The sequence below is a fragment of the Carcharodon carcharias genome, chromosome 20 (assembly GCF_017639515.1).
Source record: "Carcharodon carcharias isolate sCarCar2 chromosome 20, sCarCar2.pri, whole genome shotgun sequence".
In the NCBI taxonomy this organism is placed as follows: domain Eukaryota; kingdom Metazoa; phylum Chordata; class Chondrichthyes; order Lamniformes; family Lamnidae; genus Carcharodon; species Carcharodon carcharias.
Window position 1 is genome coordinate 46,051,133 of NC_054486.1, and position 14,995 is coordinate 46,066,127.

General features: G+C 40.7%; 1 protein-coding gene across 1 annotated transcript in view; it reads right to left on the reverse strand.

Moving 5' to 3' along the window:
* Positions 1-986: 986 nt before the first annotated feature.
* baz1a (bromodomain adjacent to zinc finger domain, 1A) overlaps positions 987-14,995 on the reverse strand; it is a 101,182-nt gene continuing 87,173 nt past the window's right edge. Inside the window, exons 26-28 of the mRNA XM_041214530.1 lie at positions 5,452-5,606; positions 4,754-4,841; positions 987-2,047 (exon numbers count right to left, since the gene is read on the reverse strand). Coding sequence (XP_041070464.1) covers positions 1,851-2,047; positions 4,754-4,841; positions 5,452-5,606 — 440 coding nt within the window. The 3' untranslated portion in view covers positions 987-1,850. The remainder of the gene's footprint in view (positions 2,048-4,753; positions 4,842-5,451; positions 5,607-14,995) is intronic.

Genomic DNA, 14,995 nt, shown 5'->3' on the forward strand with positions numbered 1-14,995 from the left:
CTTTCAAATATGTGCTTTGACTCCAACCTTAAGAGCATACCTATTTTCACAGCAGTATTGGTCCAAGTATGTTAATTCACTTCACAAAAAGGCATTTGATTTTGGCAGACTGGGATACCTTCAAACCCAAGATCTTCAAATCTTCATCTATGTTTAACCACACATGAATAATTTATTTTCTAGTTTCTCCAGGATTCATTGCACAGTTTAGTTTTAACCTTTGACTTAAGTGCAGTAAACCAATTCAATTGATTTCATAGGGATGTCTAATGAAACTCTTGTCTAATGTTTATAGTAATAACTGAGCAAGATTAAGTATAAATGATTCCAAAATTGCCTTGTGGGTAAAGCAAGAAAAGTAATAAGATCTCAGCCAGTGTGAATTTGGGGGTGGGGAGTTGGGGTTGGAGGAGGAGGCAGAGCAGATATAGGTTTCCTGCTCTCAACATATGCTGAATGTACAATTTTGTAGTTATGGAGTAGGAAGAGGGTGAGGTGTAGCTGCAATGTCCTACATGTTTAAACGGGCTTCCAGCAGCTCCATTCAGCAAGTTAGTGCCTTCTGAATAGGAGGAAATAGGAAAGAAAAAAACTTAATTGAAGTTGGTTCAATATAATTCAACAATTAAAGCATTGTTTTGAGTGTTCAGTACATGTATTCAGTCAAATATGTAATGCGATTAAGATGCAGTTCATTTAATGTATTAAATATCTGACCTTTAGTCAGCTTTGTGGCAGAATTGCATTATGTATGCAAATCCACCGACAGTTGAAGGGCAGTATAATTTATTAAAACATCTGTTTGCTGCTGGGAGCTGTGTCAAAGTGTCCCACACAGCCATGCATCAATACTGCAGCAAAGGCAGCTCAGTGGAGGTGTTCAAAAAAGCATAGTTGATGAAACTATTTCAATTATATTGGTAAGCATCTCCATTTTAGTCCTCCACAAATAGTTTCTAGTGTCACACATTCAGGTATCAACTATGTCAACTTAAACTTTTATTTGTACAAAGAAACAAAAATTATTTTTACAAAGTAAACCACATTATCAAATTCGATACTACTGATGCCAGAAACATTACATAACAATCCAGTTTGTGGATTCCACATTTTATTGGGCATTTGAAAGGACACGTTAAAAAAAGAGAAAATGTTGCAGCGTGAGAAAACCTCAATCCTCCCCCAAGTTTCAATTACAAATTTCATAAATAAGAGAAATTCAACATCCCACAAATTGTTTTCAACACTGAATAAATATCTACTCTATTTCATGGCAGATCAATCATTCTCACCAGTATGAAACATGTACAGTACTGAAATGATATACAATTGTCACTCGTGTAGTGTAACATTCTTCGTTGGTTTAAAAAAAACCTCATTTTTAATTAAAATAAAAGGTGTAACTTGAGACTTGGTGACTGATTTTTCCTTAAACAAATTAACAGTCTATTTCTTCACAAAATGAGAACACAGGAGAGCTCCACAATTATATTTATAAAAGTATAACATTTACCCTGTGTTTGGTGGAAGACACTACTATGCATGAATGTTACTTCAAAAAAGTACAAAAGTCATTCAGTAAAACAGTACTGTATCCAATATACACAATTATGAAATCTCTACAAATTTATTGTAGCAAAATGCAGCTTCATACTACATTTTCCTGAGTGCTTAACAATAGAAGAATTTTAGTCCAGTGCAGGTCGCATTTCAAGGTTGTAAAATAAAAGTTATTGCAGTTCAGAGAAGGGCAAGGCAGTCTGTGGCATGATTCTAGTTTTCATTTCAAAAAATGGAACACCATATATATTTTACAATGTTCCTGTCTAAAGCAACACCACTGAACAACCCTATATTCTTGACCTTTTGGTAACTGGTGGTTGTGGTGGATGGTCCACATTGGCAGGTTTCATTGGCAATCCCAGCTTTTCTACTTGATTGTGAAAGAAGGCTTGAAGTTTTATCCCGGCTTTTGCTTCACTTGTGTTTCGAGGATTGTATTCAAAACAGTTTGTAAACATCAATTCTATATCATCAATAAAATCCGCTGCAACAGAAAATAAAAATTTTTGTAAGATGCAATTTTAAAACCACTTTTTGACACACTAGCAGATTTCCATGGCCTCACTCAATGAATGAGAGGATATAATTGTATAACAAGATTTATACCATTCAGTAGTTATTCAATAAAGATGCCCCCTTTCAGAGATGATATTATACAACTCGAATGCTACAGGTTTAAGATCCCATGGCACTTCCCAGGGGAAAAGTTTAATTCTACCAGTAGCCTCGTCAATGTGTGTCCTACAACCAATACCTTTCGAAAAAGTAACTGGTCATTCATTGCACTACTGTTTGCAGAATGCAGGGTGGATATCACATCTACCAACATAAGAGGTACTGAACTTAAAGTAGCCTGTGTGAACCCGTGTACCATCTACAAGATGCACTGCAGGAACTCACCAAGGCTCCTTAGGGAGCACCTTCCAAACCCATGACTGCTACCATCTGGAAGGACAAGGGCAGCAGGCACATAGGAACAACACCATTTGGAAGTTCCCCTCCAAACCACTCACCATCCTGACTTGGAACGATATCATAGTTCTTTCATCGTCACTGGACCAAAATCTTGGAACTCCCTCACCAACACCACTATAGATGTATCTACACCACAGGGACTGAAGCAGTTCAAGGCAGCTCACCTTCTCAAGGGCAAGTAGGGATGGGCAATAAATGCTGGCCTAGCCAGCTACACCCACATCTCATGACTGAATAAAAAAGCACTTTGATGCATTTCAACACAAGGTACTATAGAAATACAATAAGTGCTTCATGCAATTACTTTTGGAGCTCACTGCCTGTTCTACTGACAAACATAATAGCCAAGTTGGATCAACAACTTTCCACAACTGGCCACAATGCACACAGGTCTAGGTCCAATCTTTGTTAGAACAGAAAATGTAGCATAATGGCAGCCAAACTGTAGGAAGATGTTGGTGGGGGAGGTGTACAGGGCAAGAAAGAAATTAGAATGTTAAGACAGTCCAGGCCACAACTGAAGGAGGAGAAAAACTTTGGGCAGAGGGGGCTGGGACGTGTGTTTCAACTATTCTACTTTAAGGTGCAATTTAAAGTGAGGGGAAAAGTAACCAAAAAAAAAAAGCAAAATGAAAACAAAATACTGGAAATCCGAAACAAAAACAGAAAATGCTTGAAAAACCTAGCAGGTCTGACAGCATCTGTGGAGAGAGAAAAATAAGTTAATGCTTTGAGCCCATATGACCCTTCTTCAGAGGTGAAGAGAAGCGGAAATGTGATGAAATTTATACTGTTTAAGGGGGTGGTGGGGGGGGCAGCGAGGGGATGTCAGGTGGAGCTGGATAGAAGGCCAGCAATAGGTGGGGACAAAGGAGGGATTGACAAAAGATGTCATGAACTAAAGGACAAAGGGATTGTTAATGGTAGCAGTTAGTGCTAAAAAAGTGCTAATAGTGGCGTCAAGGTGAGAAAGCAAAATGTGATAAACAGAACAAGGGTAGCATTGTGTGAAAGAACAACATGGAATAAGTGACAGATGGCCCTGTAGGAGATGAGGTGGGGGGGAGAAGGGGTGGTGGTAGGGAAAAAGGAAAAATCGGAGACCAAACGCAGGCTGGGTGAATGCTTTGTCCACAAACATGACCCAGATCTTCCTGTCGCTAGCCATTTCAACACACCACCCTGCTCTCATGTCCTTGGCCTGCTGCAATGTTCCAGTGAAGCCCAATGCAAGGAACAGCACCGCATCTTCCGATTAGGCACTTAACAGCCTTCTGGACTTAAAATTGAATTCAACAACTTCAGACCATGAACTCTCTCCTCCATCCTCACCCCCTTTCTTCTACATTTCATTTTTATTTTTTTATCCACTTGTTTTTTATTTTTATTCATTTATTCAGAGTTTTATCTCCTTTTTAATCCCATTTTCTATCTTTTATTCCCCCCCCACCCAACCCCATCCCTTACAGGGCCGTCTGTCACTTGTTCCATGCTGTTCTTTCACACAATGCTACCCTTGTTCTGTTATAATCACATTCTGCTTTCTTACCTTTATGCCACTATTAGCACCTTTTTTTAAGCACTAACCATGACCATTAACAATCCTTTTGCCCTTTAGTTCATGACATCTTTGTCAATGCCTCCTTTGTCCCCACCTATCGCTGGTCTTCTATCCAGCTCCACCCCCTCCTTAAACAGTATAAATTTCATTTATGAAATTATGACTCTGAAGAGTCATACGGATTCGAAATGTTAACTCTTTCTCTCTCCATAGGTACTGTTAGACCTGCTGAGTTTTCCCAGCATTTTGTTGTTTCAGATTTCCAGCATCCGCAGTACTTTGCTTTTAAATTTCATCACATTTCCACTTCTTTTCAGTTCTTAAGAGTCATATGGATGCAAAACGTTAGCTTGTTTTTCTCTCTCCACAGATGCTGTCAGACCTGCTGAGTTTTTCCAGCATCTTGTGTTTTTGTACCAAAAATGGCAGCTTGTGCACCTTAAGTATTTCTTTTTTGCAGCAGAGATAAGAGAATAGAGTTGGGGTATATTGGTTGGCAGCCTTTTCCTTTCAATCTAATGAGAGGAACTGTTTTTTTTAAATTATATCAAACATCCAATTGACTAAATGCAAATAAAATCATAGCTAATTTAAAAAACAGGATGACTGAAGATGGATAAAACCAAGAAGGTATTTAAACTTTTTTAAACTTACATGCAAAGTTATATTCACATCGGTTTAGTTTTTCTCTTATAATATTTAAGGCAACTGGCTTTTTAATAATGTCGTAGTAATCAGTAACCTGTAAAGGAAACAGAAGAAAAGTGCCATGTTAATGGGATTTTATTCCTTGTCTGTGTAATATAAAACATCTTGATTAAGACATTCAATTACAGTGTAATGAACATTTTTTTTAAAAATAAAAGCTGAAAAAAGACAAAAACACTTGTGCAAATGACCAAATGCTAAGTGGAATCATTAGATCAATATCGATATTTCCAAGTAAATGTATTACTTTAAGAAAAGGGGACATGGAATAGACTAAAAATATTTTGAGGTGCAGTGATCCCATTTGGTGCTCTACTCATGACATGCAGATGATGACTATTCTACTACATAATCAGAAAATGCATTTACTTAACCAAACCCAACAATATTTATAACATACTATGAGACAAAAAGATATAAATGGCTAACTGATGTATTATCCAAAATCCAAGCTTCACTACAAAACTAATAGCGGGAGTAACTAAAATGCAACAGTATTAATATCCGATTACTTGTTTACATGAATTAGAATTTGATGATCAAGACAGAGGATCATGTACATTGGTTTAAAATACAAATAACCAACCAGTCACATGTACCAAATCTACAGCACTACATGATAATTAGAATGCAATTGAATATACCTGGGCTTTGTTTACCAGTTTCAGGAATGGCCAACTGTCTTCATGCCGAACTAAGTCAACAATAAGCTGTTCACAAACAGAAAGCTCGTGTATACCAGAGTGTCGACTTGAACTCCTCCGACTCCCAGTTATTTTTGATACTTGCATTGCTATGTCTTGTTAAAAAAAAAAAGCATGACTGAATTAAATCACAATCACAGGCTAAGTGTTCAGTTTCTTGCTCTGGCTCAGTAAACATTGGACAATAAAGGTCATTAAGTTATATTATAGACTTGCAAAATTTTAAATACTCTGAACATCTAATACTTCAAAATATTCAAAGAGAAATCAGGTTTCTTTAAATCAACTGAAGTTCCAAATAATTTGATACTGGATACTACTCGCTTAATCCTCATCTCATTGTCAAATCAAGAGAGCTTCATCTCATTACACTGTACAGAAATAATGAAGAAGAAAAATTGAGAGCGTAGATGCTCAGAATGAAAGAATGAACTTTCGACAATAGACAAAGTATTTTGCAAATCTTCTCAAGGCACTTCGGACACAACCACAAAATCTCTCTTTACTGCCAAATGCATGCAGGCAAAACTGGAGGAAGTGATTTCTATGCATAGTGTATCTTCAACATAGAAAAAAGACAATAATCAATAAATAGGTGATGAATCGAGACACAAAAAGTTTGGCTCAAGAGGTGGAATTTAAGGAGAAGGACAAGGGGCAGAGGATTTGGGAGGGAATGCCACTGACGGCACAACTGTGCTTGGTATGGTGGAAGGATGTGTGCATGAAAGAAGAGGAGAATCAGAATACTGGGGGCCAGGGCAAAACCATGAATTTCCAGATTTCCAGCATCCGCAGAATTTAAACACGAGAACCAGAATTTCAAATTTGAGGTGCTATGGAACTGTGTGCCAGCACATGTAAGCAAGGGCAGGGCTGGCAGGTGAGCAGCATGCTTTGCTATCCTTCCCAGCCACATCACCATCACTCCCCCAAAAAATTGCAAAAGTAGTGGAGGACCAAAGGTTTGATGCAAGTAGGAACTTTTAGACATTAATAAACAAATGCTGGAGAACTTAATGGAACTTATTGACAAATGTCTTGGACTTGATGACCTGTATCCTAGAATCCATCAAAGGAGATGGCTAGAGAGAATGGATTTTCCAGAATTCTCCAGATTTTTAGAACTGTTTTCGTGGATTGGAGGGGGTGGGCAGGGGTGATGTGAAAAGAGAAAACAGGGAACTGTGGGTCAGCCTGACATAAATCATAGGAAAATTGCTAGAATTGATTAATAAGAATATGGTAACAGAGCACCTGGTCATAACATGGTTAGGCAGAGTCAACACAGATTAATGAAAGGGAAATTGTGCTGTGTTTGACAAATCAGTTACAGTTTTATTGAGGTTGTCACTAGCAGGGTAAATAGAAGAAAAAAATGATAACTTGGGATATTTGGATTTTCAAAGAGCATTTAATAAGGTAGCACACAAGAGGTTATTACAAAATATTAGGACTCATGGGATTAAAGAAATATATTAGTACGGATTGAAGATTGGTTAACTGACAGAAAACAGTAGCATTAAGCAGGTCATCTTCAGGTTTGCTGTTGCAATTACCAGGGTACTGCAACGGTCAGCAATTTACAATCTATCGCATATCAATGACTTGGGTGATGAGGCTGAGAATAATTATCAAAGTTTGATGACAATACAAAGTTAGATGGGAAAGAAAACCATGAAAAAGAGGCTGCAAAGGGATATGGACAGGTTGAGTGGGCAAGAACATGGCAGATGGAATATAATTTGGGGGAGTGTGAAGTCATTCACTTCGGAAGCAAAAGTAGAAATGCTCTTTAAATTGAGAGACACTAGAAAACATCGATATTCAAAGGAAGCTGGGTGCCCTTGTGTGTAAATATCAGAAAGTTAACATGAAGGTTCATCAAGAAATGAGGAAAGCTCATGACCTGTTTACCTTTATTACAAAGGGATTAAAGTTTGAGTGAAGAGGGCTGACTGTAATTGCATAGTTCTTTGTGAGACCACACTTGGAGTACTGCGTACAGTTTTCATCTCCTTACCCAGGAAAGGGTATACTCACCCTGAAGGGAGTGCAACAAAGGTTCACTGGACCAATTCCTGAGATGAGGAGAATGCAATATGAGAGACCGAGTAGAATGGAACAATATTCCCTGGAGTTTAGATGATCACATTGTAATCAGTGATTGCATTGTAAGTTCTTAAAGGGTTTAATAGGGTAGATGCTGGAAGGATGTTTCTTTGGGCTGGGGAGTCTAGAACTGGGGGTTCACAATCTCAGAATAAGAGGTCAGCCCTTAGAACAGAGACAAGAGATTTCTTCATAGAAAATGTACAACATGGGAGGAGACCATACGGTCCACTGTGTTCATGCCAAAGACGAAGAGCCAGTTCTGTGGCCCTGCAGGTCACAGCTCTTCAAGTAGGTAACCAGCTACTTTTCAAAAATGGCGAGAATTTCTGCCTCGACCACTACTTTATGCAGTGAGTTCCAGATTTCTACAACCCTCCAGGTGTAAAAAATGTTTCCTTGTCTCCCCTTTAATCCTTTTACCAATTACTTTAAATCTATGCCCCCAGTTTTTGACCCCTCCACTAAATTAAATAGATCACTCCATTTACTCCATCCAGGGCCCTTAATTTTTTCACCCAAATTAAGTCACCCCTCAATCCTCCTCTGTTCCAAGGAAAATAACCCGGCTTTCCTCATAGCTAACTTTCCAGTTCTGGCAACACTCCCATAAACCTGCAATGTCTCAAGTGTAACCGCATCTTTCCTGTAATGTGGCAAACAGAACTGTACACAGTATTGGATAGAGTTCTAGCAAAATCTCCCTCTCTTATATTCTATGCCTCCAATGATAAAGGAAAGCATGTTACATGCTGCCTTAACTATATTGTTGATTAATCCCGCTACCTTCAAGGATCTGTGAACATACACTCCAAGGTCCCTCTTCAAATGAGGGATTCACCAAGCGACATTGCCCTGCCTTCTCCCCTCAACTCTGCATATTACTACTTTTCAGATAACTACCTAATTCCCTTCTGAATTGCCTGAATAGAACCTGCCTCCACCACACACTGGCAGTGCATTCCAGATCCCAACTACTTGCTGAGTTTTTCCTCATGTCGCCATTGCTCCTTTTGTCAATTACCATAAATCTGTGCCCTCATGCTCTCTTTCATGAGTGGGAACAATTTTCCCCCATCTACTGCGTCATCTTAATCATTTCTTCTACTTCCAAGTCTGTTATTAATGTAAACTACAGAAAGGAAGGGACGGAGTACTGAACCATGTGGAACCCAACTGCTAACAGCCTTCCAGTCGCAAAAAACCCCATAAATCATTACTCTTTGCTTGCTGCCACTAAGCCAATTTTGGATCCAATTTGCCACTCTCCCTTGGATCTCAAGGATTTTGACTTTTCTAACCAGTCTGGCATATGGGACCTTGTCAAAAGCCTTGCTAAAATCTATGTACACATCATCCACTGCACTGCCCTCATCAATCCTACCTATCACCATCACAAAAAATTCAATGTTGACCTTCCCTTAACAAGTTCATGCCTTGATAAATCTGTGGCTTTTTAAATGAAGGTTTATACTGTCCTTTGGAACTGATTCCAATAATTTGGGCACAAAGTTACGATATCTGGCCCATAATTACTCAGATTATCCCTTCCTCCCTTTGAAAACAATAGTGCAACTTTGGTAGCCTCTAAACTTCTGGCACTATTCCTGCAGCCAGAAAGGATTTGTATATGATGACCAAGAGCTTCAACAATTTCCTCTCTGGCTTTTTAACAACCTGGTATACATTGCATCAACACGCCTGGTGATGTATCTACTTTCAAAGATGTCACACCCTTAACACTTCCTCTCAAACCTTGCTTATCCAATCCAACATTTTATACCCTTCCTCCTTAATTATGACTTCATCTTTTGTGAAGACAGCCACAAAGTATTCATCAAGAACCTTACCCACATCATCCTCCTCTATTTTGTGGTCCCTAATAGGCCTTACTCTTGCCTTTCCAATCCACTTGCTCTTTATATGCTAAAGAATCTTTGGATTTTCCTTGATTTCACTTGCCAGTACTTTTTCATGCCTTCTTTTTGCTTTACTGATTTCCCTTTTAATGTCACCCCTTCATTTTCTGTACTCTTCCAACCTTTCTGCAGTATTAAGTTCTGTCTGACAAACTTCTCTTTCTCGCCTGATCTTCCCCGATGTGCCTTGTCAGCAAGGGCTCTATATTTGGGTGTCCCACCCTTGTTTTTTTTTTATGGGGACATAATTACCCTGAACCCTTTCAATCCCCTTGAATGCCTCCCAATGCTCGAGCAAAGACTTACCCTCAAGTAGCTGTTTCCAGTCCACTTTTTCTAAACCACTTTTCAGCCTTGTAAAATTAGAACTTTTACTCCTATTTTATCCTTATCCATAACTATGTTAAATCTAACAATTATGATCACTGCCACAGAAGTACTCTGTTACTAGATCGCCTTCAATTTGCCTAGCTTTATTCCCTAATACTAAATCCAGAATTCCACCCCACCTAGCTGCGTTTTCCCATATACTGGCTAAAAATGTTCTCCTGAATGCAATTTAGGAATTCTGGGTCCTCTGTACCTTTTACACTTACAGTACTCCCGTTAATATTAGAATAATAGTAATACCCCACTGTTCATAACATATCATTTTTGCATGTGTCAGAAATTTCCCCACAAATTTCTTATGCTTGTTATACAGGGCACTGGTAAGACTGCATCCCAAATTCTGTGTGCAGAATTCCTGCGTTCTGGTCCCCTTATTTAGGGAAGGATATAAATGTGTTGGAGGCAGTTCAGAGGTGGTTTACTAGATTGATACCTGGAATGAGTGGGTTGTCTTGAGCAAAGGCTCGAGAGGCCGGGCTTGTTTGCACTGGAGTTTTGAAGAGGGAGGGGTGATTTGATTGAAATATGATTTCCTGAATGGTCTTGACAAGGTGGATGTGAAAAGGATGTTTCCTCTTGTGGGTGAGTCCAGAACTAGGGGACACTTAAAATTAGGAGTCGCTCTTCTAGGGAAGAGAGGAGGAGACATTTTTTCTGAGGGTTATGTGACTTTGGAACACTTTGCCTCAGAAGGCAGTGGAAGCAGGGTCACCGAATACTTTTAAGGCAGAGGTAGATTGATGCCCTTGCCTAACAAGAATTTAAAGTTATTGGGGGTAGACGGGAATGTGGAACTCAAAACACAAACAGATCAGCCATGATCTTACCAAATGGTGGACTGGGTTCGAGGGGCTGAATGGCCTACTTGTGCTCCTATTTCGTATATTAGTATGTTAAATTTGTTCTTTTGCCTTCGAGTCCTAATCACACTCCAGCAATGTGATTGTCCCTGAATTCAATCCACATAGCCTCATTTGATGACCCCTCTAACATATCATCCCCTCGCATGGCTGTTTCTTTAGTCATATTGACACCCCACCTCCTCAGCTGAAAGCTCTGTAGCCAGAAGTGTTAAGATGTCATTCCTGCCCCACTCCAAGTCATGTTTCAGGAATAGCTTAAAAAAAAAATCATACTTCCACGTGTCAATCTTTGCCTGCAGCTCATCTGTCTTATTTACTACGCTCCTTGCATTTAGGTATATACCATTAAAGAACAACCGGCCTCCTTTTGCAGTTATTTTGTAACCTTTTTTTGCTCTAAACTCTCTTGCTAATTTTCTGCCTTCCATTTCCACATCTGCTTTTCCTGGTTCTGAAACAATGCTCAGCTTCCACACTTGTGCCTAGTTAGGTTAAACCCTCCCCAATAGCACCAGCAAACTTGCCTACAAGGATATTGATCCTGGCTCTGAGTAACCAACCAGCCTGTGCAGATCCCACCTTACCCAGAACCAGTCCCAATGTCCAAAGAATCTAAAACCTTCCTTCATGCACCATCCCTCCAGCCACACATTCATCTTTCTATCCACATATTTCTGTATTCAATGATTTCTATGATTTAGGAACAAGGCAGGAAGAAATTTCTCCACTAAAGGTGCTGTGAATCTTTGGGATTTTCTATCCCCAGAAGGCTGTGGATGTTCTGTTGCTGAACATATCCAAGACAGAGAATGTAGATTTTTAGATAACAAGGGAATCAGGAATATGGGGATATTGTTGGAAAGTAGAATTGAGGTACACAAAACAGCAACAATTGTGCCGTATGCTGGGGCAAACTTGAAGGGCCTACTCACGCTCCCGTTTCTTGTGTGTTCTTTTGAGTCTCATCGCCTACTACAATCCCAAGCTAGTGTCTGGATGAGCCCAATTGGGCACCTAGTACTCAGAATCCAAATATCTCATTCGCCTTCCTTGTTGATTGTCTCACCTAGTTAGTCTCCCTAGGCATAATCTCTCTAATCTCCTCCATGGTCCCATGCCACAGTTTCTCATTGTCCTGTAGCCCTGTCTCTACATCAGATGCCAGTGCGTGTTAAGCCACTGGCCTATTCTATACCTTCCACCAGCATGTTCAATTTCTTGAACATTCTATCCATGACCATATCTTGGATGAACCTACTAATATGGTGAATCCAACTGAAAACTCCCTAAATATGCTCACAGAAGTCATTGTGACTCATGATGCCACTCCGACTATACAAATCACCAGGGCTTATAGCTAGAATCCATCTTGGCTTCTACAAACTCTGGCACTTGACTCCCCTCCTGCCTCTTAGGCTCTGTTGCACATTTGTTTCACTAATGAATTCCAAAAGTCACCACCACCCACCCAACTTGCATTATTGTAGCACCTTTGATGTAAGACGACATCCCCAAGTTGTCTCACAGGGGCATTATAAAGCAAAATATGATACTGAGCCCCATAAGGAAGGGGGGCATTTTCTAGACATTTACCCAGAATACAGTAACACCCCAGAGAAACCACAGGTTCAGGGTGTGACTGAAAGCGCACCAGGGAGCAGGAGTTCAAGAAGATGATCCTGCAGACACTGGTCCTGTCCAACAGATACAATGTATTTGATACTTGTGAGGATGAGGACAAAGATTGCAGAGAGGACAGCCAAAGTTTAAATCAAGGCATCATGGCTCAGAAGGCGGTTTTGGGGGGTGGGGGGAGAAAGAGGAGAGAGAGCGTAAGAGAGAGCGAGAGGGAGCGAATAGAATAGAAAAGAAATTTGGGCATAATAGGAGTCTCTATAATTAAAGGGTTAAATATACTCCTCTGCAGGCAAGTACTTTAATGCTGGAGGATGTGCTGCCGACTTGGTGGCAGGGTAAGGGATATCTCATGGCAGCTGGAAAAAGGAAAGGATAAATCTAGTTGGCCTGATCTTTGCTGGAACAAATGACATTGGTACATTGTCCTGCTGAAAGGAAATCAGGATTTAGGCTCTAAAAGCAGGTCCTAGAATAGCAGTTCATGAGCCCCAATGGGGTTGCAAACATCATATTTGAGGTTGCAAACTTCCCCTGCTCCAAGCAGCTATGGTGACCATGGAGAGGAGATGAACCAGTCCAGATCAACTGACAGGACAGCCCTGGACCCTCCTGAATCAATTCCACCAAACAGTACAGATGGTGAGCCCAAAGTGCTCTAACCAGAAAACACTGAGCAGCGATTGCAGAGCAGGCCCAGGATATTTGTGCGCTGACTTAGCACAGGCTCAAAATGGCAGAGACTGACTATGTCTGGAGCACAGAAAAACCAGAAAATCACATGGCTGAGCTGTGAAGGTGAGCGACGGGTTCAAACTTTGCTATATGTTTTGACTGCTGTCTGCCTGTTGTATAGGCTTCCTATCCCAGGCTAGTGACTGCTTCACAGGCACTAGTAACTAGACCCAAAGCAGGGGAAAGAGGGGAGAGGTGTTAGTGAACGTCCATGTGTGGAATGGATGGGGATTGAGAGGAGGGGCTGTTGAGTGAGAAAGGTGAGCAAGACTGAGTTGGCTGAATGCCCCACATTTGCTTACTGAAGTGAATCTCCAGTGGTAAGCTCGAGTCTGGGTGCGCTCTCATAGCAGTCAAAAGAAATGTCATGAAGGCTTCATTTAGGAACTCTGATATCGACTTTGAGTCCTGGGAAAAGCTCACCCAAGATTGCTGCACTCGGTGCAACCAAATAAAAAATGATACAGCCCCCTTTGAAAGCAAGCGCATATCAGAGGCGGAGAGAATTTGCAAGGAGAGGAAGCCAGCAACTCAGTGAAAACTCAACCATTGCGGTATCATGTCCTAGTTGTAGCAAAACTTCCCTGGCGCAGATCAGCCTCAGCAGTCAGCTATGTACCCACCAGAGCCCGATCGAACACCACGGATGTTGAATGTGGTCATCTTCACCTCAAAGGACAAACAAGATGACTGAGTGGGGAGTTGGTAAGAAGCGTGTGTCTGTGTACAACTCTATCTGTTCTCTTGCCATCAATGTCCTTCTTACTTGATTCTTTATGTTCTCCTGCCCTATTTTGTTTACATTCAGGCTGCTGTTTCTTGTAGATCCCCCTCTCTCTCTCTCTCCCTCCCCTTACTAGTTTAAAGCCTTTAGCACCTCCCTGTTTACCCTTTGCACTAGAACATTGGTTCCATTCTGGTTTAGGTGGAACCCATCCCGTTGGTACAGCTCCTTCCTATCCCAGACTGGTGCCAGTGCCCATGAAAAGGAACTCTTTTCCCATAACAGTCCTTTACTGCCTGATCGGTCTACTCCTGTGCTAATTTGCCTGTGGCTCTGAGAACAATCCAGAGAGCATTAACCTCAAGGGTATTGCTTCCTAAACTATTTTCCAGTAGCTTTCCACTCAGCTTCCCCAACACAAATTGGCTCTCTTCTGATGCTTCACAACATTGCTATGGCTATTGATTTATTCAATAGTTCTCTTAACTCTGCCTTTAATGCCCTTATTCCATTTAAGTTACTCTCATCTCCCACTTCATTGTTCTCAGCTCCTCATGAATAAGGAGTGCTGACTCCAAACAACAGCCACTTGACCATATAGTCATCCACTTGCAAATTTGCCAAAACCAAAAGTGATAGGGTCACCCTTTCTCTGGCCAAACATCAATATTGCAGAAAAAGGTTCTGCATAGTCAGTATGAGGAGACAGGTACCAAATTTAAGAAACAGAACATTAAAGGTAATAACCTTTGGGTTATCACCTGAGTGAGCACGTGCAAATTGGCTTAGGGCAAATACGATTAGAGAAATGAGTGCGTGACTCAAAGACTAGTGTGGGAGAAGTGGGTTCTGGTTCCTGGGCCATTGGCACCAGCACTGGGGAAAGTGGGGTCTGTACCACTGGGACTGATTACACCTGAACTGTGCCAGGACTGGCGTTCTAGTCAGCTGCATAGCTAGGGAAGTAGACAGGATTTTAAATTAAATAGTGGGGGCAAGGGATCATATTTGGGAAGATGTGGTAAATCTAAGGGCAGAGACGAGGCAAGAAAGGTAATAATATGAGAAATGATAAACAGGCTGTGACAGGAAGGGATAGAGTGTAC